The sequence below is a fragment of the Siniperca chuatsi genome, linkage group LG15, assembly GCF_020085105.1.
Source record: "Siniperca chuatsi isolate FFG_IHB_CAS linkage group LG15, ASM2008510v1, whole genome shotgun sequence".
Classification (NCBI taxonomy): Eukaryota; Metazoa; Chordata; class Actinopteri; order Centrarchiformes; family Sinipercidae; genus Siniperca; species Siniperca chuatsi.
The window spans coordinates 25,919,417-25,947,246 of NC_058056.1; the positions used below are offsets into that span (position 1 = coordinate 25,919,417).

The window sequence follows — 27,830 nt, forward strand, 5'->3', positions numbered from 1 at the left end:
CTGCCAATCATTCTGGAAGGGCGTGTTCAGACAGGAGTTTGTGGCAGGAGTCTGGACTGTACAGAGAGGAGAAACGGCCACTAAAGGAAAATGTCTGCAGTTCCTGACGGAAAGAAACTCGTCCGGAGCCCCAGCGGCCTTCGCATGGTTCCGGAAAACGGCGCCTTTAACAGCCCCTTCTCCCTGGACGAGCCGCAGTGGGTCCCGGATAAAGAGGTGAGACCAGGCGGAGGGGGGGTTGTTTGACAGCGAGAAGCTATCAGAGTCACGGACATCAGCGACAAGCTAGCTAGGATGTTAAAGGTGGCTTTTCCGGTTGATATTTTCAAAATAAAATGCGCCTGAAACGACTTAAACATTGGCAGTAAAAAAAAAAAAAAGCGAAGATTATAATAATCTTAAACTAACATTATTTGGTTCCTGTTTGTCTTTTGAGCTGGTCTGCACTAATCCTAAGAGTTTTAAAAGTGTGGCGTTGCTCTGAAGACGATAAACGTTACCATTTATTTGAGTGAAAACTCTGTCTAGACTTATATTTTAACCTTATAACGTTAGAGCCTCTTGTAACCCTTAAAATATAAAAATATATAATGGTTGAAGAACAAAAACCTCAAATTAAACAAAAAAAAAGAAGTTAACGTTCACATTTATGAATATGCTATCAGGTCATTTTTGGTATTTTGCTTTTAAAAAAGACTTTTAATTTATATTTATTTAAATAGCAAGTCTGTTGCCAATTAATTTTCTGTTTATTGACTAATCAACTAATCGTCTCAGTTCTACTACCAAATAGCTAATAATATATATAACAATATAAAAGTACCAAAATATAGAATAGCAATACAGTACAAAAAAAAAATGAATGCATGACCTTTACTTGAGTATTTTTACATTATTGTAAAAGTCCTGCACTCAACATTATACAAAAGTGCAAAAGTATTAGCACCAAAATATACTTAAAGTATTGTAAAGTTATTAATGTGTTCATCACTTTAATGTTGCAGCTGGTAAAGGTGGAGCTCATTTGAAGTACTTTTATATACTGCTGGGTAGTTTAATTTATAAAGATACATCATCATTTATTTTGTATTAATAACCTGAATCTGCAAAGTAACTACAACTTTAAAATCTGTGTAGTGGAGTACAATATTTCCCCCCTCAAATATGGTAAAATAAAAGTATACAGTAGCAGAAAATGAAAACATTCCAGTAGCAGTATCTCAAAATTGACTGCTTTTATTTTCGAGGTAAAGTCTCCTAACTTCCGGTATCCTTCATGCTAACTGTGGCTAACTTGGACACGGCTGTTGGGCGTTGCAGGCAGCAACGGCCAGCCTGGCAGCTAACGGAGCCTGTAAACCAGCTAGTTAACAGCTGAAACTAGCTGCCAGGCGCAGTCATGATGTTTACCTTCACCAGAGATCGTTAAAGTGACAAAACCTCCGTTTTGTTTTGTGTGTTAGCTGACAGCTGCGTCCACACTCGGCTAGCTTGTCACATTAAGCTAGCTGGAGGAGCTGCTGCTATGCTAGCAGTTAATAGCTTTGTGTCTGTGTGACTTCTGTTTGTGTCAGTGCAGTAAAAGTACAGGAAGACAACCACCAGCTGTCTGTGTTTAATTTGGCTGATCACTGGGCCACTTTGACCAGACTGACAGTAAACCACATCCAGCAAAGTTAATCATTTATCATCTGCAGGATTCTGATTAATCTGTAGTGTATAAGATGAAATAGGCATGATTATGATGGCTTATAAACAGTATTAGAAGGATTCAAGCTTCCTGAAGTAAAAGTAGCAATACCAAAATGGAAAAACACACCTTATTTGCAAGTAAACGAGTATTAATTAGGTAAAACAGTCTCTGACGTGGCTTTAAAAAGGCTGTAAAGCTCTCTCTTCTACACTGTGTCCTCTGTATATGTCTGATCCCAAAGTGTGTTCGTGTATCTTTTAAGTTCAGTTCAGTCTCTATTGTCCTGCGTGGGAAATTTGGCTCGCAGCATCGCAAAAAACACATCAAAACAGACTCGTCCTCCAGTAAAAAAGAAACGTATCTGTTAGAGTAACCCACAATAGTAAGATTAACTGATTAGTGAGTCAACAGGAAATTAATCTGCAAGTATTTTGTTAACAGATTAAACGTTTATATCATTTTGTAAGCAAAAGTGCCAAAAAACTAACTGGTTTTGACTTCTCAAATGAGAAAATTTGTTGGTTTTCTTATTCCCCTATGATGCTTAACTGAATATCTTTGGGTTTTGGGCTGTTGGTCAGATAACAAGGCCATTTGTAGACATCAGGTTTAAATGATTATCTTACAGCAGCAATACTAACATGCAGTCTGTAAAAGATGTTTGTTTTGTTGATGATTTAATGGTTGGAAAGCTGAAAGAACACGTATCATAAAGTATCTTTCAGACCGTTTTTTTTTTTTTTTTTTTTCAGCTGCTGTTGAACCTGAATCCGCCCAGCTCAGCATGTTGTGTAACATCCTGTTTTTCCTCTTTTCCCCTGTCTTCCAGTGCCCGAGATGTATGCAGTGTGACACCAAGTTCGACTTCATCAGAAGAAAGGTCTGTTTTGTTTTGCAACACGACCGTGACAACAAATCACAGCTTTATCTGACTCTGGGGGAAAAAAAACAAACAGATGAAGGACACACATGCACGTAGAAACCGAAGAATTTGAGGCTTTCGTTTTGTCTGTGTTGTGAAACATGATTTCATTTATTTCCCCACTTGGCATCTGTTCATTTATTTTGGCACAAAGACACACTTTTCACTCTGTGGCGACATTTCTTTCCAATGACTACTGACTTAAAAACGCAGTAGATCTGTCGCTCGGCTCATTTGTCTCTCACTTTATTTTGCATATTTGCTTTTTAATACTGTCTCCAGCTGTGTGTATTTGAAACAAAAATAAGAAGTTTAAATGACTGAGAAGTGAATCACTGAATATAAGCAGTGTCCACTAAATGCGGAGGCCACTTTCTGGATGTTGAATTGCACAATTCGTGTCTGTTGAATTACTCACTTCTCAGATGTCTTGACACAACAGTTTTTTTTTTCTGCATTTAATGCAGTTTTGTAAATCCACTAACACTAGCGCCCTGTCACACCAGACGACCTCAGTGTATCTGCGCTTTTGTTGAGTGTCAGTGAATCAGATTTTCTTTACCACTTTCAGAGATTTCTGGTTTAAAAAAAAAAAAATCCCTTCCTGGCCCAAACAGTTTGTCGCATAAGAACTCGACACCCACTGCAGTTTCCTGCCACTGCGTCAGTTAGATTCCAACATGGGAGATCTGTATGGGCAGGATTGATTATTGATTGTATGTATGTTCTTTCCCTATAACTCTTAAATTTTACATGTGAAGAGACGACGTCTGATTGAGCCTTTAGTTAACCTCATGAGGACAAGCGTGTTGATTCAGAAATAAGCGTAAATTTATGCATTGATTAGTGAAATTCATAACCTCATGTTAATGTCTCCCAAGGTTAGGTTCCCTAAATAATATGTTTCACACACTTGTTTACGATTTTGTGTTATGTTTAATGTGTCGTACACGATACGAGCGAGATTAAAATCCTTTCTTTTCACGTTGGAACCGACAAGCTGCCAGTACAACCCGACTGTAACTCGTTCTTCCCGCAGCATCACTGCCGGCGGTGCGGCCGCTGTTTCTGCGATAAGTGCTGCAGTAAGAAGGTGGTGCTGCCCCGCATGTGTTTCGTTGATCCGGTGCGGCAGTGCGCCGAGTGCAGCCTGGCCTCGCAGAAAGAGACGGAGTTCTACGACAAGCAGCTCAAAGTGCTTCTGGGAGGTGAGAAGTTCAAGCTGGATTATTATTTTTTTAATAATCAGTTAGAGTTTGTAAAGTAGCATGCAAGGTTGTTATATGATATGCATGTTTATGGTTATTGTTTCGCAGTTATTACCTTGAGTTCCTATTTTCCAAACCTCTTTCCTTTTACGGTTGGTATAAATGCTGTTTCCACCCTGTGGAGAAGATTTGTGGCGAAAACACTTCAGGCTGAGAGGCTAGAATAGCTGTGTGCACATCCACAAAACCTCAGTGCTGCAGTTGTTAGGAATTATTGGCAAAACATTTCAGCTATCAGGAGCTTCATATTGTCTGTAAAACTGTCCTCCTGATCTCATCTCCTGCTGAAAAGACAATTCCAGGATACTTTGTGCTAATTTTTGACCATTTTTCCTTCCTTTAATGACGACTCTAGATGCTTTATTTATTTATTTTTTTAATTAACTAATTTGCACTAGGGCTGCAAATAATAATTATTCGAATAATCTGCAGATTCTTTTCTCAATCGATTTAATTGTTTAGTCTAAAAATGTTTAATTTCCCAAAATGACATTCAATTTGCTTGTTTTATCTGAGCAACAGTTTAAAACCAAAATAATATAAATAAATAAAATAATATTCAGTTAACTATCATATATGACAAAGAAAAGACTAAAATCTGCTTCATTTGAGAAGCTTAAACCAGAAAATGTTCAGCATTTTAGCTCAAAAAGTGAATAAAACAATGAATCCATAATCTAAATATTCATTCATTCATTCATGAAAATATTAATGTTTTATCAACTAATTGATTAATCCACTAATCATTCCAGCTCTAATATGCACGTTCTTTTACGCGAACAACAGACTTCTGGTCTCAGCGAAGGTCCCATCAGAACGTCTGGCAGGCTATAAATGTAAAAACTGGGACATGAAGTTCCAGTCACTGTTTCATATGAATCAGTTATCAGATTTTGGAGTTTGGGTTCTGCTTTTTTGAGATGCTGCTCAGCACTTTAGTGGCTCTGGTTTACAGCCTACCTGCCATTTGCTAGCTCAGTTTATGGCTTTATGACCTGACACATGACACACACACACACACACACACACACACACACACCGCCCTGGTAATCCATTTTGTTGTTGTTGACTGTGGGTCAGTGTGTAGCTATAAATACGCAGCAGCAGTCAGGCTCTTAATGAAAAATCCATCAGCAGCCTGGAGCTGCGGGGGGACGACCGGCTGAATGCCTGCAGCGTGTCGGGGCCTCTCGCTTTATTGATGGTGGAGTGATCAATCGCTCAGCAGACAAGACAGACGAAAGATGAAGATAAATCTCTCTGTGGCATTTCCATATAAATATCGGTCTAGATCAGGGTTTGGGGTTTACAGTATTATTTGATTATTCAGAAGCCTAATCAACCATTAGTTTCAGCCCAAGCAGCTAGTAGTAAATGCACTAAAAAATAATATTAAACACCAACCAAAATTGTCCAACCTAATCACAGAGTCAGTGAGAAGAAACTGTGATTTAAAAAAAAGAAGAAGCCAAAGTTCTCAAATGTTAAATGTAGTCGAAACACAAGCAGCTGTACAATATTTATTCTAAAACTGGAACCATTTTTATCTGAATCAGGAACTATTGGATCAAAGAACATGCGAACAATAGCGAATAATCGACGTAAGTATGTTTTTGATATTGGAAACATGATTTCCTGGAGCTCGAGGTGACTTTTTCATCTTGTTCTGTCTGACCAACAGTCAGAAACCTCAAATATATTCAGCTTACAGTGATGTAAAATAGAGAAAAGCAGCAAATCCTCACATCTGAGAAGCCGGAACCAGAGAGTATTTGGCATTTTGTCTTGATTAAATTACTTAAACGAGTAATCAATAATGAAAATAATAGTTTTTTTTTCTTCATTCAGTGCCAGCTTTCAGTACTTAACAGTGATACTCGGATTTTGGTCACACGTTTGAGGTTTGATATTCAGCCATATTCATCAAAGCTTTTCCATTTGCTGTTGTAAATGTCGGGGTTCTGGTTGGAACAAAAGAAACTGATGTTTTGTGTCTTTTTGGCTGCTTGATTGGAAGATACGGCTGCGTTATTATGGCCAAAAGCTAATGATGGTTATTTGTTTATCTTTAAGCCATCTTTGGGATGGATTAAAACATGTTTCTACTTCTAATTGCAGGCTCTCAGATGCTCACAGAGTTGAATGTTTCTGCCTTTTCTTGTGTTCTGTCTCCAGGTGGCACCTTTGTCGTCACTTTGGGAACGTCAGAGAAGTCTGAAACCATGACGTGTCGCCTCTCCAACAACCACAGGTGAGCTTCTTTTTTAAATCCCACACTTGTGTTTAAGGGTCAGCTCTCTCAAAAAATGAGCTCTTCGGGCAGGGGTCTTCTGCCTCTTCCTGAGTCCAGGATGAAAACGAAGGGGGGCAGAGCTTTTACGATCAGGGCCTCGAGGCTCTGGAACAACTTGCCAGAAGAAAAAGACATTTTCTCACCTCTCAAAATGCCATTTTAAGAAATTAAAGACATATAAATATATATATTATTACTTTTTTTCCTTTCCTCAATGTTTGACAAAGTCATCTTGATCTTGCAAATTTCAAAACAAACAAATGTACAGCTAAATCCTCCTCGTTTCCCTTTGGTAATCTTACAGGACCTCAGGTGGGACATATATTATTTAGGGGGCAAATCTCCAGTGGTGGAAGAAGTACTCAGATATTTTACTTAAGTTAAAGTAACAATACCACAATGTAAAAATACTCTATTTCCAGTCCTGCATTCAAAAATAAAAGTACAAAAGTGTAATCAACTAAATGTACTTAAAGTCTCAAAGTAAAAGTACTCGTTCTGCAGTAAAATGTCCCCCGTGACTGATAAATCATTCTGTCTGACATTGTTAGATTGTTAATACTGGTGTATTAATGTGTAAGCGGCATTTTACTGTTGCAGCTGCTCGAGGTTAAGATACAGTTGGTAGTTTAGTCCAGTGGTTCCCAACATCTGGGTCGGGCCCCTCCAAAGGCTCAGAAGAAACATCTGTGGGGTCATGAGGTGATTAAATAATAGGCATTAGATTGTCTATTTAGATTCATAGATTATAAATAGGTTGTCTGAGTCTAAGTCTCTTCTTATCTATCTTCTTATTTTTATCAGAAAGCATATCCTGATCTTACCCGAGCTGTCTGTTTTATTTAATTGTTTTTATGTATTTTATCATTCACTGTGGCATTTGATTTCTCTCTCTGTGAAGCACTTTGTACTTTGTTTTGATAAGTGCTCTATAAATAAAGTTTATTATTATCATTATTATTATTTATTTGCTACTGTTGGTGTCTGGCCATGCTGCTGGTTTCACCTCTATGTGCCGAGGGTTCGAGATCTCCGCCTCCAACTCAACACAATAGAGGTGAATGGAATTTGTGCTACACAATTTGAAAAACTGCAGCATCTGTTTTCCAGAAACAGTGTCCTGGTTACTCTGGATAACTCACAGACCTCGCTGTCAGCAGTTATCACAGTTTCTTCAGGAGAAAGTCGTTCCAAACAAACTACAGACGAAATTCCTTGATCACCTTGATTGTATTTGGGCGGAGGCAGAAACCTCAGAAACAGATCATGTGAAAACCTCAGCGGATAAAATCAAAACTACTCTGCGTGGCAACACATTAAATTGATCATTTTAAATGTTTAGCGTGCTGTTTACCTCCATTAGTGGTAAAAGTCTTTCCCCCATCAAACCGTTTTGTATATCCGTTCTGATATCATGTGTGAACCGCAGTCCAACTGAAGTGGATCCTGACACAATCTTTCTGGATACAAGATAAAGGATGTGAACAGGACCAAAGATAGCAAAGAATACCAGATTTAGGTCTTACGTTAACAGACGTGTCCACAAATGTGCTTCAATTCTACAGAACAAGTGTAAAAATGTCATCATAGCTCATTTAGCAGATGGTGACAAATCCAGTTAAAATCAAAAACTAATACAGTTTTGGTTGCACCAATCAGATTCACAGTGTCGTTATTAGTCAAACTGGTTTGATTTGTTTTGGATACGAATCAAATGTATCTTTTTTTTTTTTTTTATCCAAACATCAGGTATCTGTTCCTCGACGGTGAAAGTCACTTCGAGGTGGAGTTGTCTCGGATCTCCAGCATGCAGATTCTGACAGACGGCACGAGTCCAGGAGGTGAGACCCCCCCAACCAAATCACCTGTTGAAATCAGAATTTCAATGTATGACTGTTTTGTAAAAAACTGAAATGAACAGATTATTTTCTACTGTACAAATTATGAACCAAGACATCTTTTCAACAGTGATCTGGAAATTCTCCCTCATGTTTTTTTTTTTTTTTTTTTTTTTTCTTGAAATGGATCCACTAACCAGCTGAGAAATTTGATTTGATTAACACTTGAGCCTGTTTGTCGTTTTTCTCTACACTAACGCTTTCTCCTCTGCTGCTTTGACTCTGGTGTCCCGGCTCCTCCTCCTCCTCCTCCTCCTCTTCTTCTGGGGCTCAGAGAATGACATTCACACTTATACCAGTCTGCTGGACAGTCACTATATCTCTGAAGGTTAGCGTTGGTTCACTCCGGTGTTGGGTCACTCATTGTCGTCACTCCATCCCTCCTTTTTCTTTTTTGTTTTTCCAGATCTGGTTTCTTTGGGTTTTCATCTGTGTGCATGAAGCTGCCTGAAAACGAAATCAGAGATTCTGTTCTGCTTTATGTTTACGCCTCACTGCGTCCCAAAAGCATCTTGGAGGAAAATGAAACACCAAAATATCAATATGTTATTGGCTGATATTCCTGTTTGAATGCCAATAATACTAATTTTTGCCATCAGCTGCCCAGTGACCCTAAACACTTCAGCAGCTGACTTCTTCCCGAGGGCGTGTTTATTAGCACTGAAATGATTAGATGAGTAATTAATTAGCTGAGAAAATGAATAAACAGGAAGTTTGATAATTGATAAACATTTATTTAAGAGTTTATTAAGCAAAAATGCCACACATTTGCCGGGTCCGACTTCTTAAATATCAGGATTCTCTGCTTTTCTCTGTTTTATATTATTGTAAATTGGATATTTTGGGGCTTTTGACGGTTGGTTTGACAAAACAATTTATATTTAAAGTCGTCATCTTGGGCTGTTTTCATGGATGTTTGTCGCTATTTACAGACTTTAAAAAAATAATAAAATTATCTATTAATAAAAGATATTAACTACAGATAAATTGATAGCAAACATAATTGTTTTTTGCCATCCAGGTGTTAATCTGTGAGCTCAGCTGCTCTGGCGTCACATTTGATAAAGTTAATTCTTTTGTTTTGACTTTTGTTTATTTAACATAAGCAAGGCAAGTTTATTTGTATAGCACCTCTCAATAAAATAAAATAAAATAAAATAAGTGTGAAGTACAAAGTGGGTTTACCGGTTGATGATAATAATATGATATAAGGTAATAGTGCATGAACTGTCAAGTTAAGTGTAGCTTATTAAGGTTATAATGAGACGGAGGATATTGCACAGCAGTAACAGAGGTATGAGTAATATCAATATCAATAAATAGGGAATTTTAAACTAAAATATTGCACAGCAGTATTAACACAGAATATTGCACAATTATGTCAAGTATTGCAGAGATGTAATGATCAATGTCCAGTTTAATGACCTAGGGTCATACAGACTGACACTTAGAGGGAGCAGTTAAAGAGTTTGATGGCCACAGGCAGGAATGACTTCCTGTGGCGCTCTGTGGTGCATTGTGGGGGGATGAGTCTTCCGCTGAAGGTGCTCCTTTGTTTGACCAGCACGTCATGGAGCGGGTGAGAGACACTGTCAAAGATGGCGTGTAGTTTGGCCAGCATCCTCCTCTCTGACACCACCGCCAGAGAGTCCAGCTCCACCCCCACAATGTCACCGGCCTTACGGATCAGTTTGTTGAGTCTGTTAGTGTCCGCTACCCTCAGCCTGCTGCCCCAGCATGCAACAGCATACAGGATAGCACTGGCCACCACAGACTCATAAAACATCTTCAGCATTGTCCGGCAGATGTTGAAGGACCTCAGCCTCCTCAGGAAATAGAGGCGGCTCTGGCCCTTCCTGTAAACAGCTTGAGTGTTCTTAGCCCAGTCCAGTTTATTGTCCATGTGTACTCCCAGGTACTTGTAGTCCTCTACAATGTCCACACTGACCCCCTGGATGGAAACCGGGGTCACTGGTGCCTTGGCCCTTCGTAGGACATTTTGAGTCCTGATTTGCTTTGAGTTCGTTGGTGCTTCATTTCATTTTGAAAGACAATGTCACTGTGTTTTTCTGTTCTGTTCTCTCGTTGATTCTAATCTTCCAATTCATTTTTATTGGATTTTGTTTCCCCTGACATCTCTTTGTTGTTGCATCTGTGTGTTTTGTGCATGCATTAATCACTTTTAAGGGTTTGTTATTGATATTGTCGAGGCTGAGCAGGTGTTTGAGAGCCAAAACTTTGACTGTGATCAGATACAGGAGCAGATATGTGATCTCATGGGGAAAAGTTCCTTGTAAAGGGAAATCTTGACACTTCTAGTTTTGGTTTGTTATTTTTGTTCCACACCCTTCCCCTTCCCCTTTTCTTTGCTTATCATTTAACCCCATCTTTGTTATTCCGTTAACTAAACTGCAGCTGTTTTTAATGAGCCAGAAGAGACAGAAAAAGGTTTTTACGGCATTTACAAAGTGTCAAACCTCTTAAATCTCTTTTTCAAAGTGTTAGTGAGGCAAGTGCCCATTGCGGTAAAAGTAACAGACTTTAAAATGCCAAGATTACTCTCTTCAAAATGTCATCCAGTCTGAGCTGAAGACTTTAATCTTTTTCTGGCTGCCTGATGGTTTTGTAAGACAAAAGACGCACAAAATAAATGTTCTTTGACAAATAGCTTTATACAGTTTAGTCCATCAATCTTGTTTTTTTTAGTCTGTGTCTTATTGAATGTATGTGTGTGTGTGTGTGTGTGTGTGTGTGTGTGCACAGGAGGGACGTCGCGGGCCAGCGGCATGCTGCTCCACTACAAGCCAATGGGCTCCCAGGACGCCCAGCAGCTCCGCTTGGAGGCAGCAGACGACAAGAAGGTGGCCTCGTTATGGTTGGCTGCAATGCACAAGGTACGACAAACGCGACACAAAAGCTCACACTGTCGCTGCATAAACACGTATTTATTATACTTTATTACATCCTTATAGTCCTGCTGACTTTGTGTTAACATACACTCATTACATAATTCATAATGTGGGGCTGTTAGAAAGGAACCACTAAATTAGATATTGTTGATTTCTCCTGATTTGATATCAGCCGTACAATTTTATCAGGCGTGTAGTGTCTGTGCCTACTTCTGGTTTGTTGTTTTATGCACATTCAGCCACACTCAGTCAAGTCTGATGACATTTTGAAGCCTGGAGTTAAAATGATTAATTGATCAACAGAGAATTAATCTGCAACAAATTTGATGATCAATCATGATTAATCCTTTAACTAATTTTTTGAGCTAAAATTCCAAATATTCTCTGTTTCCAGCTTCTCAAATGTGAGGATTTGCTGCGTTTATATTTCATATCATTGTTAATTGAATATCTTTGGGTTCTGGATTGTTGGGCCGACAAAACAAAACATTTTAAAAACACCTTTTGGGCTCTGGGAAATTTTGATGGACATTTTCACTCATTTTTATATTTTAAAGACTACATGAATAATCGATCGCAGCTCTAGAGGAGTTTTGGAAACTATTAGCTGTCAACTTTTCAGTAGCTTAGGTCCAAAATCCAAATGTGGGTGACTGATTGGAGCCTGAGTGAAGCTGAGTGTGATGACTGAGAGACCTGCCAGTCAGTCAGATATCACCCTGAACGCACCCCTCTTCATCTCTTACTATTTTCTTAATGCATGCAAACATTCTTTAAATTGCCATTTAAAAAAAGCAATATTAGCTGTTGAGACTGTTAGCGGTTGTTTCCCATTCTTTTTAATATGGAGGCTAACATAAGCATTTACAAGTAATGCTATAATTTGCTAGTGTTTGTGTTAGCATTAGCATGGCTCAGCTGTACTTATTGCAAACATAATACACAAAAATAAAAGTAGAGCTAACAATGTGGCCTTTCCTCTGGCGCCACCATCAGGCCAAAGTTTACATTTTTCTAAGAATGAAGAATGAGAATCTAAGAATGAAGAAGTTCTGGCATTTTATTCCATTTTAATTTTAGTTTTCATCTAACAGTTTAGTTTTCTGATGTGTGAGTGTGACTCTGTGGTCAACAAACACACTGTACAGGTTGCGTTTAACATCTGGCTGACTGTAGCCGTTGATCTGTTGTATTCTCACCCTGCATTTACATGGCTTTATGTCTGTCTTCCCCACAGGCGGCCAAACTGCTGTATGAAGCTCGGGACCAGTGACGTGCAGGCGGCCTGCAAGACTGAACCTCCAGGCAGCACACACCCAAGTGTTTTGTACCCCGTCTCGCCGGGGTTTGCTATCGTTTGGATTTTTATTAACGCCAGTTCTGATTCTGCTTATCCGTCTGATTCCTCATCGGTTCTTTATACCAGTTCTTATCATGGTAATTTCTGCAAGAAATGTTTATATAAAAAACAAACAATTTATTACCTCTATAACCAGTACTTTGTACATCATGTTTACCACAAGTAGGCTGATTGTTCTTCTTCTTTTTGCATTTTACATCTCTCTGAGTTCTATAATCCTCTTTGATTTAATACATAATTCAGGGCACGCAGCATTAATGTTTCTACATGAAAATGGAAGCAACTGAGCAGTGAGACAGCAGGAAAAGCAGCTTTCCAACACAAGTTAGTGTCCGTTGATTTTGGGAGGCTTCTAAATTGAATTCCTGTTCTTTTACTTTCTCAGATTTGAGAAATGGACAATGTTTTTGTTTGCTACATGATCCTGCAATACTTAGTCTGTTTTTTCACACAGAAGTTGAACTTTGACATTATAACACCCCTGAAATGTGGCATTATACCTTTTCATTTCCATGTTTCATAACTTCAGAGATGCAGTAAAACTTCAGATAGAGGCACAGTTGTTTCGTGGCAACACAATAATTTTATATGCTGCTGTTAAATTTTTTTTGCGTCAACAAGGATTTTATTTCCTGGAAGAAGTGGTGAGAAACTTTATGGATCCCTGTCGGGATATCTTTATTTTTTATTTTGCTGACCCTCCCGATGTCAGCTAAACGGCACCAAGTAGGGACTGAACCTTCAGCCGGTTGGATGCTTGATGGTAGAACCAGTTTGATCTTCCAGATAAAGCATTGTCTCACGCAGGTTAAAGGACAAATCCAACTTAAAAACCCTTTAACGCAGATAGAAAAGCAGCTATGTGTGATGCACTTAGCATTTCAGGGCCCGCTTTGTTTGGTTCAGTTGTTGGTAATCTGATAGATAACAAAGATGTTTGCTGCAGTGGAGTTTGATTGCAGAAGATGTCTCAGCAGTCTTGCGCCTCAGGTCCACTGGATCTGGCTGTGTCGCATTCCAGTATGGTACACTGTTTGTGTACAAGCTCCCTTCATCTTTACAGAGCTTTATAATGAGTTTTAGCTCATTGTTTATCTGTCCGACCCTCAACTTTACTGTTTTGGTTCACTCTCACCGCTCTAATAGCGTCGTTTTCAGAGAAAAAACTCTAAAAACCACACTGTTCACTACCTGCTCAGCAGCAAACAGCAGACAGACACAGTTAGAGACCAGCTGGCGAACATAGTGGAGTATTTAGCAGCTAAAGAGCCAGATGTTTCCCTCAGGAGTTGGTAGAGACCAAAAACAGAGCTAAAAGAGAGAGAATATTGGACTTAAATTCATCAGGCGACACAAACACGACTCCAAATGAATGATCATGTTGCGCCGTAACTGCTGGATGTGTAAATAAGCAACTGTTTGCTAATAAGTTCAACTTAAAGGTGATGATACATCAGTGTTCACAAAAAAAAAATCTGTTTTTTGAGGTTTAAATATTTATCTTTAAGACATTTATATACATTCACAAGTGAATTTCACAGTTCAGAGATGCAAGTTCCTCTGCCAACAATAGACCCAGCTCGTAAAGATAGCAGAGCAGTGAAAAGAGCAGCGAGCGCGACACTCTGGTTCTTCTCCGACAGTCGTGCCACAGCTGAATCAGGTGAAAATGGGCCGTTAAATATTACCAGACAATGTCAGGTGTTTGTGTTAGTCGCTTAAAATCAAGTGGCAGCTTTAGGTTTTGAGCACGAGTGAAAGAATAATTCCTGAAATGCAAAGAACATCACAGATTTATTCACAAGTTAAACAAAATTGTTGGATTTTTCCTTTAAGAGACCTGCTGTCATGAAACAGGTGAGTTTCAGAGTAAATGAGATGAAAGTTCAGGTTTCTGTTTCTTCTCTGTAACTTGCTCTCTGCTATACGTATTCACAGATTTAAATCTTTAGGCCTCGGCGTCTAAGGAAACTACAGACTATTCACTGATTCTAGTGAAGCATAAAAACACAGACATAATTAAATGCTTTAAATGTAGTTTCATGTATTGAAGTTTTGTATAAGCTATTTTGTTAACTATTCCTACTTTAACACAAGGCGTGTACGTACTTACATAATTTTCAAAGCTGAAGTATGACAATAGGTTTTGTAACATTTGTAAGCAGTTATTCCTTTTGTCCTAAAGGCCTAAACAGAGTCTGTTTTTCCATTTTATTTTTTATAATTATCATTGTCCAGAGCCGCCACCAGGATGTGAAATCACCGCCTTCCATCAACCTAATGCTGTTCAGTTCTGGTTGAGTTGGCGGGTTTGTTGGTTTGGCAGGTAGTTAGTTGTGCTTCCGAGGACCTTTTCTAAACAAGAACTTCATTTTGACTGAGATGGTGAAAGTGTCGAGTGAATTGCCATGTGAGCATAACACAAAGATTTACTCCCTGATGTTGTTATAGTGCCCACACATCCCCAATTTTCCTTCGGGCTCCCTCTTTAAGTTTTAAACTCAAAACTGCTTTGAGTTGGAAGAAAAATTTAGGGAATTTAACCCTAATCTTGAAAATACACTTTAGCTTAAAGGGACAGTTCACCCCAAAATCAAACATACATATTTTTCCTCTTACCTGTAGTGCTGTTTATCCATCTACATTATTTTGGTGTGAGTTGCAGAGTTTTGGAGATATCGGCCGTAGAGATGTCTGCATGTTTTGAATATAATGGACCTATATACCACTCACTGTGGTGCTCAAAGCGCAAAAAAATAAATCATGACCCGGTTACTCAAGATAATCCACGGATTTGTTGTGAGCAGTTTCATGTAGGAACTATCGGTAGAAAGAAAATAGTTCCTACATGAAACTGCTCACAACAAATCTGTGGATTATCTTGAGTAACCGGGTCATGATTTCTGTAAAGAGACGTTGCTGTTGAGTTTTTCAAATGTATTTTTTTGGCGCTTTGAGCTCCGCAAGCCGAGTGCCATATAATCCCTTTATATTCAAAACATGCAGACATCTCTACCTCCGATATCTCCAAAACTCTGCAACTCACACCAAAACAATCTAGATGGATAAATAGCACTACAGGTAAGAGGAGAAATATGTATTTTTGATTTTGGGGTGAACTGTCCCTTTTAAAGCTAGGGAGGTAATGTATTTCAGAAGCATTTTTTGTTATATTTGTTGAAATTCTCTTTACATCCCGACAGCAATCAATAAATCAAACGCTCTGGAAAAAGAGAAAAAACTCCAGTATCTGTGGCTGTCGCAGGCCTGTTATGAGCCCAGCCGATCTTTTGATTCGGGCCGAATGAAATAATTGGCTGGCCTGCCTACCTGCGCGCACTCTGCCCGTGCACTCATTGCGCATGAAAGTGTGTTTTGGGGGAGTGGCTTTGGAGGGAGGCGGGATTATTTCGGTTGGACACTTTCAAAATCCAGCTGTCTCTTGCTCGTTTCTCCGACATTACCTACCCTAACTTTAAGCATGAAGTGTATGTGATTTTTTTTTTTTTTTTTTTTTAAGTGTGAATTTAAGATTCAAAACTGTGTTGTGACACAGAAATCTTAACTCAGCGTCCTCTTACTAGCTTTTTCTGGAGCTTTCAAACGCACTTCACAGTCTTCGTTTGCTAAGTATGGAACTTATGTAACATGACAACAGGTCATCATATATGAGATGTATACATGGTGACAACTGAGCAAACTCCATCCGCTGAGGGAGACCGTGAGATGCGAATGAAAGCTCCAGAAAAAGCTAGTAAGTGGACCTTGAGCTGAACTTCTTTGTCAAAACACTTTGCATGCATGAGCTTAAAACTGTCAAAACACATGAATTATAAATGCATAGTTGCATTTCAGTTGCTAACGCTATGTGCTACATTTAGCTAAGATTACCAAGTATCATTGGCTTCACGATGATTAGCATTTTTAAAAATCTTGATGGAGCACAGAACTGGCTGATTGTTGGGTTTGTTGGCCTTTTTACCGTCGTGTCAAACCCAGTGAAAACAACATTCACCACCTCCACTTTGTGTCATAAAGTTTATTTTTATATGCTGCTCACCTAAGAGTTAAAACCACACATTGACGTTTTGGTTCGAGGCTTTCAGAACAGAGACAGAGGAAGATGGGGAGGTTTTGCGTAAAAAGACGTCTGCGTGGTCACTCTTGATGTTGTTTTTACAGTACGTTCTCAAGGTTTTCCAGTTTTTTCAACAACAACACTGTTCTTCCATTATAGAGCTGTTTTGTTAAGACGAAAGGTGTGAGGGCTGCACAGTTAGGAACAACAATGATCATCTTTAGCCTCTGTTATCGAAGACTAAAATCCTTCTTTAATTCCTCTGCCTACTACACTGCATATCTAGCACTAATCGGATGCATCATCCCTTCAGTTTACATCTAAATGTCTAAATCAGACCGGTGATGTTAGCAGTTGTGTTCATTTAAAATAGTTAAATTGGAAATTTGATCACAATAAAACACCAAACAAAATGCGCCATCCTTCCAAGTTCCAATGAATTTCTTGTTATTTAATTCAACATAATTTCAGCCACTTTTTGTTCCCATTTGAAGCACAGTTGCCCAGTGCAGATTTAAATGTCTCAAGATTAATGTTATGCTGATATTTGTAATTCTTTATTATAATAAAAACGTATTAATTACCCTAGAAATGAAGTCTATATGATCACACTGTGGGATTCTCTGTGCAGCCCTCTCAGACTGCCCTCAGTTATAGTGAATGATGAGTTTTTGTTGTATGTTTGCACTACGTGCAACGTCACCGAGTCACGACTCAGCCAGTGTTTGTACCTGCACTTTATGTCCACCCTGATTACAGACCTTTTTATCCCACCGCTTCATTTATTGCGCTGAAAATGCTCTACTACACCCTCTGTTGGATTATTCTGTTGAGAATAAAATCAAGTGTTTATACATTTGTGGTGTCGGTTGTGTCATTTGGAAAAGGAGATTCCTCCAAAAAAAGTTAATTTTTTGACTGGTTTAAAAATAACAATAATAATCTTATTAACTACCCAACTTCTAAAATCTGATGGCCTCATTTTGAAACGAACAGAATATTTACTAAAATACCAAATTGATATAACTCCAACAGAGTTTACAATTGTACTAGAGGCCATTCCAGCAGGTGTTTTTAACCCATTAATGACTAGCTATATTTAGTATGTTAAGGAAAAGCCCCACATAATTTTTTCTGTAAGAGGTAGAAGCACAAAATTTGCTGTGGAAACTGTCAAGACACGTGGCTACACATGACAAAATCAAGATTTTTGATTTCACATATTTATCACGCCTTAATTGGTAGACAAAGTTGATTCTTTTAAAAACACAAAACAATTACTAAAATAAGTAATATTCATTTGACATGCTAAATATCAGATTTACACTGGATCAAAGCACATATTATTGAAATTTACGTTGTTTTGAAGCCAATGGTACCAAGCACTTGATATTACTCCTTGTAGTTTTTGAGATACGGCCATTTCTGTATCATACTATATTTAGTCGTTAGTCACATGGGATTACTCATTTTATCAGTTTTCACAAAAACACTGACCAGATAGACTAAGAATTAATTATAAAAAAAAATACTTTTTTAGGCAGAAATTATGAGAAATGTAGCTCCATGAGTTTCCATGCATTTCAATGGGTTTATGGATTTGGCTGTATTCTGATTAACTAATGACCTCTGTTCCTTTTTGAGGTGTCTCAACCACACGCACACACTAGGCTTGCCGCGGAGGTCAGTGTTACCGGTGTTACACGGTGGTACATTATACAGTGATATATTACTTGATTACATTCCATAATTATGGCAACAGATATAAATATTCACATATATATCATTTTTGTGCACTTTTGGAGTGTTTGTTTTGACCTGGCATTCCCTCCGAGCTCTGACTGGACTTATGTTTATCATCAAGAAGCTCTATTTTCTGACATCTGTCACTTTTTATGTCGTTAAGACACTTTATTTTTTGCTATTTTGGTAGTCTGTTCAATGTGAAGTCACTGTAAACCAATTACATGAAGCTATTATTTTGTTTAATTAGCGTCCGAGCAGTGACCACTGAATTATTATTCTTTTTCTTTGTTTTTCTTCTCCCCCCCAAATGAATCATATTCTTGAGGGCCCAAATGTGCTCGAAAACTAACGAAACTTTGCACACTTGTCAGAAGTGGCGAAAATGTACGTGTTTTGTGGGACTTGCGCATGGGCTCGATAGCGCCCCCTACAAATGTTTAAAAAAGCAGCCCCCGGCCAACGTTTCACCTACATGTACAATTATAATAATACGTATTATAAGGGGGGAGGTACACAAACAACTCCCCCTCCATCCATCATTTGTTTTGTACGGGAAACTTTTCAAATATAACAGAATATAGTAACTTTAACCACTGCTCATTTTAGAAAGGCCAATGGGGTTTAAGCATATGTAGAAGGGTTCTGTTGTATGAAGTAGGCTACGTAAACTTATTACTTATTTCACCTTAGCAGTCCACTAAAATCTGTTTCTGAACAAATTTGAGACAATAAATAAGCAATAAAGTTGCTGAATCTTCACTCATATTAGATCTACAAGGCCTAATTTAAAAGTTTATTCCGACTTTAGTAAGGCAGGAGCACTTCCGGTTTCCACTTCCTGTTAGCTTACTACTAAAATAACGGTTAACTATAGTTAGCTAACATTAGCCTGCAGTTTATGCATACAGCCTCCAGCTTTCCAACAGATGCCGTTCTAATAAACTTACTACGAGTGATTTCTAAAACGAGAAGTGGTGAAAATTACTATATTGTTATGATCAAAAGTTGACTACTTCCACTATAAAATGTTGATTTAAAAACGTTGCTGTCTGTTGATACTTCGATCCTTTAACTAGAGCTTAAAACTTTGGATTTAAACATTAAGAAATTTGGTACATTTGCTTCTTCTGGACTCGAACCTCCCCCTTCTCCCTATGAGAAAGATGATTAGTCGAATTAAAAAGTGATTGATAACTGATCAGGCGGCGTATAGATGAGAGCAGCACATCCGGGTACTTTGCCCCTGCGTCAAGCCCCGCCCCCTTTTGGGAGAAAGATGGCCCCTCCAGTTTAACTGGCGGTTCTTTGCCAATTTAATAGCATAAAATAAGAATACTGTATTGCTTTTTAGCTATTAGGAGCCCAAATCATACGACCAGGTACGCAAACAATTATGTTATGTCGTTGCCAAAGATCGGCGTCCATATATATATATAAAAAAAAGAAAAAAAGAAATAGGGGTTGACGTTGACAAAATGGCGGAAATTGAGTCAGGAGGAATCGGAGCGCGAAATTGGAAAACGAGGATTCGAGAGGATTTGAAAATAAAAAGAAAAGGATGAAGAGCAGTTTAAGTGAATCCAGTCAGACAATGAAGAGGAGAAGTGTCTTGTCGGGATGGAAGCTGTGACGCAAACAGACGGCATTTTCAAAGATCCACATGAGGTCGGAAAGTTTGTAGGAGGGAAGCTCGGAGATGTAAGGTCGGTCAGGATAACAGGAAGTGGGATGGTTATCATGGACTGTGCATCAAAGTGTCAGAGAGACAGAGCCCTAAAGATTCATGCATTTGACGAGATGTGTGTGAGGCAAGAAGGCTGGCTAGATTGCGAAAGAGGACAGAGACTTTTGAGGGGGGAATTGCCGGAAAGAGTGGATCTAGATTATGTGTGTTACAGGGTGAGGGAGCTCCTCTCAGGTGTTGCTGCAGGATGAAGAGGAGGCAGGAGATGTGGGAAGGACGACTGTAATGTGGAGAAAGAGCAAGCAAAGTGCCTGCACTGCAAAGGAAATCACCATACGGGATCGGCACAGTGCCCAAAGAGAATTAAGGAAGTAAAAGCAAATAAGATCAGAGCAGAAAAGGGAAAGTCATACGCTGAAGCTGCTGGGAGAATGGAGAGGAACGGTGAAATGGTGGCAGCGCAAAAGGAAAAGGAGCAGAAAGGAGCAGAGCATCAGTATGGACAAGAAACGATTTCTGGCATTTATTGCCATGGTTATAAATTGTGCTGCTGAAATAAAGGGGAAGTCGGAAAGCATTAAGATGGTGCTGGATGCTGCAAGAAGGTTTTTAAGTGTTGTGGACACATCTGGAGAGGATCTAGATGTTACGCTGAGGGAAGGAGCTGCACCAACTCTGGGTCTGGGTTGCAGAATGGACTAATGGCATGGGAGCACTTTGGGTGGACGCTGTAAATAGTTTACACTGTGAAGCTGTTACAATCCAGCAGGTGGCGGTAATACACACTTATGGGTGCCAACTACCATAAAACTCAACAGAAAAAGAAGAAGTAGGAGGAGGAGGAGAAGGAGAAGTTGTTGAAGGAGAAGTTGTTGAAGTTTTGCCTGTTGCGCAGATAGTTTTCGCCATCTGAAGGTACTGTAACTACCTGTTTTATATACTTTAATTAATCTTAAAACAGAAAAATGTGCTATTAGAATATATACAGATAAGTAAGATAAAATAGTAATAATGATAAATATTGATTTGCAGTTGAAAATACAAATACAGGGAAGTGAAAACTACATAAACACTGCAACACTGCATTTGCTTTTCTGATGGTCTTGCATTCTTGATCAAACCATTTGTTGGCATTTTGCTTTTTAATAGGCTTCTGTTTTTGTTTTATAAGGTTAGCTTAAATAGCTGCCTTATATTGAAATATATTGATATCATCGGTAGCCTTTTTTACACCATCTCTGGTAGGGACATAGTGGTTATATACTGATATGTCATTCATCAGATCAGGTGAGTTCAAGGGCCCATCTGTAAGTAGGGTTTAATTTCTACAGCTGACTGGGTTCCCTGTTTCTCATTTGACCTGAGAGTTTAAAGAACATTTGTGGTTGCGGTCTGACAGTGAATGCACTGATAGTGGAGGGGTCCATGTCAGTGAGTCTACTACACTAGACCCAGGAGCTGAGGAGTATGTGAATCTCCCTGAAGAGTCCCCTCTGAACCTACCGTTAACTATGTACAGGCCTAAGGCCCGACAGAGTTGCACTACCTCCCTGCCACTTTGGTTTATTTCAGAGTCGGGGTCGTACCGAGGGGTGATGGCGATTTCCTGTTCGTCCATTCAGATCTACAGTTAGAAGCACCTTTCCCTGGGCCTGGAAATAAGATATTTCTGAGTGGAGAGTTTCAAAAATGTCTTCTTCAAAATAAGGAGAATCTACTGGGGGTATATAAATAGCAGAGATATAGGTCTCTATCAGTTATGCCCAGGCTTTGATCTAATCTTAACCAAATGTGTGATTTACCCTGTTTAACTGGTGAGATCTGACGGCAAAGGTCTCCTTTATACCACACCAAGACCCCCCCCCCCATGTTCTGCCCTTGCGTATGTTTTTTTAATTTTATAGAGGGCACCATGACTTCATTATATCCTGGAGGACAGTGAGTGAGCAGATCATTTTGACACCATGTTTCTGTTAACACAATTACATCAACATCTTTGATAGATTTCATGAATTCAGGGTTTCCACTCTTCAGCTCAAAGGTTGAGGAGTGGAGACCCTGAATATTCCAGCAGCTTATATGAAATGAACGCATTAAAACAATCAAACGGAGCCTGTATAGTGAGACAAATATAAAAACACCTACGACTATCTGTACTTTTACATACATGGATTACATGGCGGCATGTACTGTTTTCACTAATATTATCATTGAGAAGGTGTTCTGAGTAAGTGTCTTAGCTGAAGCCGGGTGCACGGGGTGTGCAGCATCTCCCTGATGTCTCCCAGCTCAGAGGGAGCAGGGGGAGGGACTGTGGCAGTAGGCTGAGCTACAACTGCAGCATAGCTCCGCTGCTGTCGGTGGGGAGGGGGACCAGGGGCAGCTTCTGCAGTATGGCTCTGGTGCAGTGGGGTGGGGAGGGGGCCAAAGGACTGATGAGAGTTGGTCTGTCAGGTGTTGGACTTGCCTGGTGAAGCTCCTTTCGCTATTCTCAGCATCCTCCTTCACTTTGGCTAACTGAGCACGGAGCACACTGTTCTCCTGTTTGAGTGCCTCTAGGCTTCCTCTGAGGTCAGATGCCAAGGCCTGGTTGTCTCTCTTTAAGCTGCTGTAGAGTGTTGTCTGGGTGGTCAGACAGGCTGGCTTGGGTCAGCTCTTTGAATTCAGCAAAGTCCAGCTCCAGCGGGGCCATACCCTCCTTCAGCTGGTTGGTGGCGCTGGCAGGTGTGGGAGGAGCAGAGATGGATGGGGTTCCCTAATGGGCTCTCATCATCTTCACTGTCAGAGGGGACATTGATCCTCTTGGTGTCTCCTGTTTGTCATGCAGGTGCAGGTGTACACTTGCAATGAGTCAATGTGAGGAGACAGAGGAGGGGGTCCACCCCTCTGAAACCCCTCTGTGTGGGCAACATGGCAGCCAGACTGAAGCTCAGAGGTGAGATGAGGATCTCTGGATTACTACTTTTTCCAAAGTAGATCATTATTATGTTACTTTATAATTTATGTTAGCTAACGTGCTGCTATTGCTATGGTAGTTTCTGTGGCTGGATGGCTAACACTCTGATTTCCTCTCTTGTCTATTAGAGTCCCAAGGGAAAGCAATGGCTCCCCTTCATCCAGCGTGTCCATCAAGAGTGATCGGTCAAAAGCTGACATCATTGATTTCAAAGAAGGACGCTCCTCTCTCAAGTAAGGTTTTATTACCATTAAAATGTAACAGCATTCATTAACATTTTACACACACACACACACACACACACATTTAGGGTTAAATAAACTAAAAGCAGCCCTGCTCTTGTCGCTCTAATGCCTTTTGTGTCATCTTTATTTTGTGGCTCTGTGGGTCATTTACTCACAGCGCTATGCAGTCAGTGTTTCAACGGAGCTCAGGTGGAGAAAAGATTTGGCTTTATAAATGATACCACATAAATCAAAAGTGCCTGATCTTGAGCCGGTAGATTGGCTCGGCACATCCTGACTTGAATTTGAATCTCACGTTGAGGTGGCACAGAAACGCTCCTCAAGGGTCGACCCTTCTATTTTATAGATTCATAAACAATCTTCTGTCAGTCTGCTCTGAGTGTAATAATTATCAGAACTTTTACTTATATAGCACTTTCTAAAAATGATTTTCCAATGCTTTATAGTAAAACATGGAAAAGTAACAAGTTTAAAAAAGAAATAAAATACAGTAAGAGACCTAAATGAGATGATTACGGGGTTGGGGATTGTATGTGTGATGATCTTTCTTCCAGAGTCCCTCTGGAGAGTCCAGGTTCTGCGTCTATCCAGAGTGATGGGTCACAAGTTTGCACTGAAAACTTTAATGAAAGGCCGTCCTCTCTTATCTCCTCCTAACATGAAAATGTTGTTTCATTTATGAACATTTTGTACAGTCACACATTACATGTATAACCTGCCTTTTTTTCTCACACTGTTATCATATTTGCAATCCTGTTGCTTCTGCTTTTAATGTTTATTTTCATGCTGATGAAGTAGCATCATAACAGTGCTTATTACTCGCTGCAGGTCGGACTTCGTTCTTTCTTCCTCAGAAGATGAGGAGGGCCTTCGACGTATTTCTTCCTCAGAAGATGAGGAGGGCCTTCGACGTATTTCTTCCTCAGAAGATGAGGAGGGCCTTCGACGTATTTCTTCCTCAGAAGATGAGGAGGGCCTTCGACGTATTTCTTCCTCAGAAGATGAGGAGGGCCTTCGAGATTTCTTCCTCAGAAGATGAGGAGGGCCTTCGACGTATTTCTTCCTCAGAAGATGAGGAGGGCCTTCGACGTATTTCTTCCTCAGAAGATGAGGAGGGCCTTCGACGTATTTCTTCCTCAGAAGATGAGGAGGACGTTGCGGCAGATGATGGTGATCTGTGAGTCAAATCTGTGAACCTCATGTACATTCTTTCACACACTTTCTGAAATATAATGATGAAGCTGTGAATATCATTAAAACTTTTTCAGCTTAGTCACATTCATCTTTTCTGTCACTTGCATCAACATTAAAATGTAACTGCATTCATTAACATTTTATACACACACACACACACACACACGTCTGATTATCCAGTCTGGGACAATAAACATTGTTTATGATATAAGTTAGCAAAACTAGCTATATTAACTGTGTCATATTGCTAGCCAATCCCTCTTAATTTCAGCCCAGAGCAGCGGAGACCAGACTCTCCAGTACTCAGGATGCCTGTGGAGAGCAGCTGGTCAACACGCAGCAGCTCTGCATCACAGAGCATAGACTCTTATCCAAAGTAAGTGATTATTATGTTAATGTATCTTTGTTAGCTAACGTGCTGCTATTGCTATGTGACCTGTGTAGACAATGACTTACTGTTCCTCAAAGCATTTCTGGTTTTAAAATCCAGTTTCCTTAGCTGAGCATATTTACGCTAATTTCATTTCACTTGCATCCACACTGACAGACACTAAAGTCAGTAAAATCTGCTTCCTTTTCTGGAAGATCAAAATGACTGCAAATATCAGGGCCTGTACGCCCTAATAATATTCCTGTTGTCCTGGAATAATCTACTAATGATTCATGTTAAAGTGAGAAGTAGGGGAAACTTTAAAAAGAGAAATCATTGGGAACAGAATCAACTTTTACTGAACGTTTCTGATGCCCACTTGGTAGTTTCAGTGTATCCAGCAGTTGCTGTGGCTGGATGGCTAACAATCTAATTTCCCACCGTGGTGGTCTTCCTCTCTTGTCTACTAGAGTCGCTCTGAAACGCAAAGCTTCCACTGGATCCAGCAGTTTGTCTGTCGATAGTTCACAAGGTTGCATCGATGCAAAAGAAAAACTCTCCTCTCCTAAAAAGAGGTAATCTTTTACTATCATTCAAATGTTGCCTCATTTATGAACATTTTGTACAGTCACACATTACATGTAGAACCTCTTTTGCCTTTTTTTCTCACACTGTTATCATATTTGCAATCCTTTTGCTTTTAATTGTTTATTTTCATGCTGATGAAGTAGCATCATAACAGTGCTTATTACTCGCTTAGTTACATTCATCTTTTCTGTCACTTGCATCTGTTGCATCCACGCTGACAGACACTAAAGTCAGTAAAACCAACTTCTTTTTCCTGAAGAATAAAATGACTGCAAATATTAGGACATCTAAAGCCTCATAATATTCCTATCGTCCTGGAATAATATGTGATATGACGTATGATGGAGCAGGATTAGTGTTAAAGTGAGACGAGGGGCAAATTACTTTAAAAGTCTGTGTCAGAAGAGGAGAGAAATCATTCATTGGGAACAGAATCAATATTTTCTGAACGCTTCTGATGCCTACTTGGTTATTTTCAGTGAATCCAGCAGTTGCTGTGGCTGGATGGCTAACAATCTAATTTCCCACCGCGGTGGTCTTCCTCTCTTGTCTACCTAAGGAAAAGCGATAACTCCCGTACACCCAGGGCCTTTGCACCCTCATAATATTCCTATTATTCTAAATATAATAATTAGTGATAAAGTGAGAAGTAGGTGGAAATTATTTTAAAAAGAGGAAATAAGTCTTTCATTTATGTCTAATTACTCAGTTTGTTTGAAGCTGTTTTTACAGCAGGAAACCTCAGTGTATTTAATAAAACTTTCTGCGTTCTGTTTTGGTCACACAGTACATGCATAACCTATGTTGCTTTATTCCACTCACTTTTGTAAATATTTTAATATTTACAAAAGTGAATATTTGCTATTTTGTAATGTTTATTTTTATACTTATGAAGTAGCATCATAACTATGATTATTACTCACTGCAGGCTGGAAAATCCAGCCAGAACCCTTCTATGCAGACGTTTCAGAGGACGCTATTCAGAAATGTGAAGCCGTTTTTTTTTCCAGTCTTCAGACTATCTGTGAGTCAAACCTCTTACCACCATATACATACACTCACACACTTTTTTTGCAATATATTGGTGAAGCTGTGAACATCATTAAAAGTCTTACTAAGTAAATTCAACAACTGCAAATATTAGGGCCTCTGCACCCTCATAAAATCCCTGCTATCCTAGAATGATCCCATATGATGAAGCAGGATTAATGCTGAAGTGAGAAGTAGCGGGAATATTCCTTTTTTTATAGGGTTTTTTTCTGTTGGAGGTGAAAGGTCATCTGAAATATTGATGTATTACAGGAGTTTAGAAAAGAGTGGGAGCCGTTCAAATAATGGCAAAGGTGCAGACCATGTGGTCCATACCACACAACCACAAAGTCCACGGGTTCTCTCCCAGTGTTTCCTGTCTATCTCTACACTGACTGTCAAATAAAGGCACAAAAATCTAAAATAAAAAAGTAATGGGCTTTCCCAAATTACTTTCCATAAAACTGATATGATATGAACATGATAGACATTTTTATCCATATTGCCCATCCCCACTTGCAGCTTAAATCTTGGTACGTATTATTATTATTATTATTACATGCAGTGTAAATAATGTTGTGTTTCTATCAGGAAAAGGGACAAGATGACCATCAGGAGTTTGTTGTTGGAGGCAGTGCTGCGACGGAAACATCGTCCGGGTTCCTGAGGGCTAAATTGGGGGCCACCTCTATAACTTGTTTTACAAATTGCAGATGGGGAATATGGCTTGGCCTGAAAAAATGTTTCAGTCAGAGTATATTTTTTAGCTTTAATCCCTGTGTCATACTAGAAAAATACCAACACTATTTTTTTTTACTGTAATCTGTGTATTTCTATTCTTATATTTTGTTCTCTTGTGCCTTTGATTGCCTGGTTTCTCCACTGCACTGTAACTGTATTTCTGGTCTATTCCATTTGTATTTTATTTAATTTTATCTCATTTCTAATCAAATTTTATTCCATCTTAATTGATTTTTATTTTGTTTTTTATTGCTTATTGTTTTTTTAATGTAATTCTAATGTTTTTCTTTGTCTGTATAAAGCACCTAGCCCTGTATTTAAAGTTAGTCTAAGGCGTTCGGGTCTGTGCTAATGTAAAATGCGCCTGAATGAGGAAACTATATGAAACCATAAATGAAAGGAGCTGGTGGGACTCATAAAAGAGGCTTGCGACTGTTACAGAGGGTGTTTTTGGGGCTTCTTGAGCTCAGTCGGTGAGGGACTCAAATTGTTGTTAATCTTTTCTGCATTTTCACAACTTCCTTAAAACCAGTATCTAAATAAAACCATATAATCCTACTTATCTGTGTTGCAGTGTTTTCTGTGTGAAGGTTCATACTGTCAAACATTATTAATATTATTTACAGTGTAACCCTCCTTGTCTTTGCAATTTACAGTTTCCTCTTTCCGGTTTACCCTCCCTGGAATGGGTAATCAATCATTTTAATTGATAATTCTAGTGTATGAAATTGGTAAACACTTGGTGAAACCTACAGAACTGGAGAGCTCGACTAAGTAAAAAGTGCAGTAGTTGGAGCTGTACTATTGTGAGTTTTGAACAGTGGTGGGGAAAAAAGTACTAAGATCTTTTACTTAA

The 27,830-nt window shown here is 39.2% G+C and overlaps 2 protein-coding genes across 9 annotated transcripts; both read left to right on the forward strand.

Moving 5' to 3' along the window:
• Positions 1-14,380, forward strand: zfyve21 (zinc finger, FYVE domain containing 21). 2 transcript variants are annotated; one of them, XM_044166798.1, is made up of 8 exons: positions 1-216; positions 2,523-2,573; positions 3,655-3,823; positions 6,059-6,134; positions 7,926-8,017; positions 8,349-8,402; positions 10,838-10,968; positions 12,221-14,380. In XM_044166798.1, the coding sequence occupies exons 1-8, from the start codon at positions 91-93 to the stop codon at positions 12,254-12,256; spliced, it is 735 nt and encodes a 244-aa protein (XP_044022733.1). In that variant the 5' UTR covers positions 1-90; the 3' UTR covers positions 12,257-14,380. The 2 variants fall into 2 exon arrangements, with proteins under 2 accessions (XP_044022733.1, XP_044022734.1); XM_044166799.1 differs by lacking the exon at positions 8,349-8,402 and having other exon boundaries at positions 6-216.
• On the forward strand, positions 9,471-27,532 carry LOC122861830. 7 transcript variants are annotated; one of them, XM_044166791.1, is made up of 8 exons: positions 9,471-9,472; positions 20,338-20,766; positions 22,679-22,786; positions 22,936-23,040; positions 23,881-24,229; positions 24,518-24,622; positions 25,087-25,191; positions 26,825-27,532. In XM_044166791.1, the coding sequence occupies exons 3-8, from the start codon at positions 22,762-22,764 to the stop codon at positions 26,898-26,900; spliced, it is 765 nt and encodes a 254-aa protein (XP_044022726.1). In that variant the 5' UTR covers positions 9,471-9,472; positions 20,338-20,766; positions 22,679-22,761; the 3' UTR covers positions 26,901-27,532. The 7 variants fall into 7 exon arrangements, with proteins under 7 accessions (XP_044022726.1, XP_044022727.1, XP_044022728.1 ...); XM_044166795.1 differs by lacking the exon at positions 9,471-9,472 and adding an exon at positions 26,133-26,228 and having other exon boundaries at positions 19,877-20,766; XM_044166797.1 differs by lacking the exon at positions 9,471-9,472 and having other exon boundaries at positions 19,877-20,766; positions 23,881-23,909; positions 23,946-24,229.
• Positions 27,533-27,830: the final 298 nt, after the last annotated feature.